Raw genomic sequence first — 4,510 nt, forward strand, 5'->3', positions numbered from 1 at the left:
TAAACACAGGTGTTACCAATGATGAAAGGCTCTGCTAACACCTGTGTTTACCCTACTATTTCATATAAAAATGGCTGCTGTAAAAAAGGTCTTTTGTTTCCGAGCATCTGGGACTCTCATCCATGAAGGTAATTTAAAGCACAGGTTAAGACAATGCAGACTAAACACTGACAAATACAAGAATTAACAACTGTACCTCGCTGTGAACTCCACAGTAAAATGGATATTATATACTTGTTAGACAGTTATGACCATTTCCTTGTCAAAACTAGATTTAAATGTGGCTGCAGCGTGTTATTTTAAACATCACGAGTCACTGTTGAGGCATTTATCAGACTTCTTTAACATCTACTCAGGCTCCATCAGAAACTAGGTGACGCCATTTGACAGAACAAATTAGCGCTGCATGAAAAATCAAAGTGACAGCACTTTTCCCGAGTGCACTAATTATAAATATAAACATCAACACATGGCTCATATGGCTCATTCAAAACTTTAAATCATATATGCAAATGAACTGTTAGAAGTTTATGTGCAGATCTCTCATTTTTCACTTTTTATGCTGACTCACTGAGTGAAACAGTAAACTATTCATCAAATTGTGATGTTGTTACATGACAATTCTTGTTGCAGCAAATGGAAATGTACTAGCTGACGTGTGTGTGTATGTGTGTGTGTGCAAGTGTTCATACGCGCATGAGAGTGTGTGTTTCTGTGTGTGTTTGTGCAGACCATCAGGCTAATCTGTGGTTTGTTTAGCCAGAGCTGAGGCCATGTTGGTGATGTAGCGGAGGGGCTGTTTGAAGAGCAGGGTCTTCACTCCTGCCGCTTAAACAGCAAGCTTTCATTTGAGGCTCCATCGAGTTGCATTTCATGAAAAATAAACACTTGCCTTAGCAGCTGTGGGTTTTGTGCCTGGGAGCGCGCTGTAGAGACAGAGTACCATTTCTTTGCTCGATTGGCTTTGCTCAGCAGTGCGGATTGTCTGTTGGACATTCAGCATCTTTACACAACTGCAGAAAATAGCAGCCAGTTTAGATTAAAACGCTTATTTCTCCCTCTTTGCTGCTTCCAGAGGGGATATTGTGGTTTAAAGTAGATTGAAGCAAAGTAAATGCTACGTGAAAAGTGGGACTTAGTAGATGAAAGGATTTAAATTATTTATTTTTTTCCTTTCTATGAACTAACAAAGGACCTAACTAATCGCAGAGGAAACAAAATGTTATTCTTCTCTTCTCGTAACAATATAGAAAATGTTTTGTCACATTGCTACCATGTATGGAAAAAACAAAAATACAGAAAACCTACTTTTATTTTGTCAAATTCCTCTGAAGAAAAATAAATACGCTGTCATTTTATCTGATTTACATTACACCCACTGACATATTATAATACAAAAAAACATACTTCTTGTAAGTTCATTTTAGGCCCTTTGAGAACGCTCCAGGGCTGACTGGCAGATGTCCACGGTTGTAGATGGAACGCAGTGCGTGTCCCTGGGGTCAGAAGTGCTCAGGGACCGTGGGACGATGGGTGTTTTGGATTAAGAGGAGGGGGCACGAGGTCATGAGGGCTTTCTGGCCCTGCGAGGTGACAAGGGGGTGGAGTCCCGCTGTGAGCGCTTGATGTTCCCACTGTACAGAGAGGAGATGGAGGCGTGGGGGGCCTGCTGCTGTGGCAGGTCACGCCGAGGATACAGCGGGCCCCCCCTGAGCAGCAAGACATCCCGCACGGCGCTGCGGAAGGGCTTACTGACGAAACAGTAGAGGAAGAAGTTCACGGCCGTGTTGAGCATGGCCAGCATGTTGGACAGGTCGTAGGCGAGGTGGACCCGCCAGTCTCTGTGAACTGAGGACACGTACAAGTGGTAGATGACCACTATAGTCCTGGGAGCCCACAGCACAGAGAACACCGAGGTGATGGCCAGCAGCATGGCTGTGGTCTTCCCAAGTCGCCAAGAAGGCACGGACTTCAGCCCACTCTCCTCCTGGCAAGGCTGCTGCCTCTGCCTCACCCTCAGCGTGTGGATTATCAACGAGTTCAGCACCAAGAAGATGCTGCAGGGCAGGAAGTAGATGATAGTTACGTGAGTCCATATGAGGACGGTGTCCAGAGCTGTGGGTGGGTGGCTGTTCCTCCACATGTCCGACCACCAGAAGAAGGGAACGCCCGATGCGAGCGACAACGCCAGGACCACCAAGATGATCTTCCTGGCCCGGGCTGGGTAGCTGATCTGGCGGTGGAGGAGGGGGTGGCACAGTGCTACATAGCGGTCCACAGTGAGGGGTACGGCAGACCAGATGGAGGCATGGTTGGCGGCGAACTCGGCGGCGCTGACAGAGTGCAGCAGGAGCGTCGGGACATCGCGGTGAAAAACTGCCGTCTCCAGCAGGAAGCCGACAAAGATGATGAAGAGCTGGGAGAGAATATCTGAGCCCGTCACCGCCAGTAGGTAGTAGTACAGAGCTTTCTTGGTGCGGGATGCCAGTCTGGACAAAGCCACTGCTGTGAGGATGTTCACTGACAGAAACAAAGCAAGACAGAAAGAAGAAACAGAGGAAAATTTCATTATATTATCTGCTTTTATGATATTTAACTTTAACTAGATTGTCTTTAGCTCAGCGATTAGCAACTGCAGTTTAGCTTGTGTTTTTAGGTTTTCACAGAAATGACATATTTTAACAGCATAATATTTTTTTATTGCGCAAGACAAAACAATAAAATCTGATTCTGGTTGTTTTAGCTGTGGAAGGCTGAAAGGGTTCAGTAATTCTATATTTTAAAGGCTGTGGTGCATTTGTGGGGAACAAATAGCATTCAGCAGCAGTTTCAGTTACAAACCATTGATTTCATTTGTCTCTTGCTTGCAGCTCATTTAATACAGTATCTGTTTTTATAATATCTTGTCAACAGCAGGATATTTTCACTGGAGCTATTTGGATAACATCAGTCTTAAGACCCCATCACGCATATAGCTGTTGACTCTGGCTCTCCGGCCTTTATATTTATTTCCCTTTGGGGACAATTACGTGATGCATCTGGACGCTGTGGTGACACATCCGCTTGTTTTGAACACCACTCTAAATCCCTGATGGATCAATACCAAATCACTGCCATTGACTTGTAGACGCAGAACAGTAATGAGAACAATGCCGAGTTGAACGCTGTCCGTCAACGTTGACAGCTGGCTGGAGGCATCAATGGATGGATAATAAACTCAAACAAACTGATTATTAGATTATTACAACTTGTGAAAAGAGCCATCAGTGCTTGGTTTTGTGCTACAACAATGAACTCCCTCACTGGTCCATTAGATGAATGTAATGCTCCCCTAACTCACTTGTGTATTGATTTCTCCTGTCTTGTGCAGTTCCCACTTCTGTTATAAAGAAATACCAATGCAGTGATTCAAACTGTGCCTTTACACACTGACTGTGGTTTAATGCAAATGCAACTAATAAAATCAGTTAATATTCAGACCTTAAAATGTCAGCTCACCTATAATATTTTTTTTTTTCAGGAAAAAGACATTGCTGTTGAGTTTTTGATATATATATTTTTGTACAAGGATGGAACTGCCAGAGTGGAAACCACTCAGTAGAAAGAGACAGTACTTTTTCCACAATTCTGCACACAGTTGTCATTATATGACATCTTGACAGTGTACCTGGTACTCCCACGCAGAGCAGGATGCTGTAGTAGATGACAGGGATGAACCCCAGGACACACTTGGATTTCTGCACCTCCTCAGGTTTCAGGCCCAGCTCCTGGTGGCCGGACGCTGTCACATTGGGCGAGTCGATCATGACCTTGGAAATTCCCCTGGAAAATAAGAGACAGAGGAATGTTTTTAGGTCTCCGAGTTAGTGTTTAAGTTTAGAAACCAAGGGACAAAGGGGGAAATGGATGATTTTGTTAGACTTCAAGGATAAGTCAGGATACATTTTTCTTGTCAACAAGTACCATGAAAAGACCAAAACACAACAATGAAATGTGTATCAGAGCCTGATATATCTTCTTTCTCTGTGCCATAGAGCTCCATTGTTGTCCAAAAAAAACCACATCGGTGAGCTACACTGTCGCACTGGGTGACATGATCCTTCATTACCATAAACACACACACTGTACACCATCATGCTGCTCCAAATACTCACTAGAGCAGCAAATGTAGATCTGCTTCTGAAAATAGTCCCCAACGAATGCATTTCTTCCTGTTTGACTAACCTTTGCTTTAAACTACAGTGAACCACTGTTTTAGGTAATTACTGAGCCTTTTGAGGAAATTAACCTCTTTATTTGTGAGCTGTTTTTAAAAATTTACGTCTTCAGTTTGAAAAAATTAGCTCAATGCCAGAGACAGAGTAGGGTTGTAAAGTGTTGGAAAGTATTAAAAGATAGACACATTGTTGGATTTGTTCTGTCATACTATAATAGATGTGAGTTGAGGTGGAATTAAGGGTTAGGTTTTTTTAATTTCAAGCCAAAAAACTGTGTTAAACAAATCTTGTAA

The 4,510-nt window shown here is 43.3% G+C and overlaps 1 protein-coding gene across 1 annotated transcript; it reads right to left on the bottom strand.

Moving 5' to 3' along the window:
- Positions 1-1,529: 1,529 nt before the first annotated feature.
- gpr142 (G protein-coupled receptor 142) lies at positions 1,530-3,818 on the bottom strand. Its single transcript, XM_035667197.1, has 2 exons — positions 3,668-3,818; positions 1,530-2,520 (listed from the first exon to the last, which is right to left on the bottom strand). Exons 1-2 carry the CDS (start codon positions 3,804-3,806, stop codon positions 1,565-1,567), a joined length of 1,095 nt encoding a protein of 364 aa, XP_035523090.1. The 5' UTR covers positions 3,807-3,818; the 3' UTR covers positions 1,530-1,564.
- Between the last annotated feature and the right edge of the window lie 692 nt (positions 3,819-4,510).

Source organism: Morone saxatilis, unplaced genomic scaffold (assembly GCF_004916995.1).
Source record: "Morone saxatilis isolate NCDOM2014 unplaced genomic scaffold, NCSU_SB_2.0 Contig1, whole genome shotgun sequence".
Lineage (NCBI taxonomy): Eukaryota > Metazoa > Chordata > Actinopteri > Moronidae > Morone > Morone saxatilis.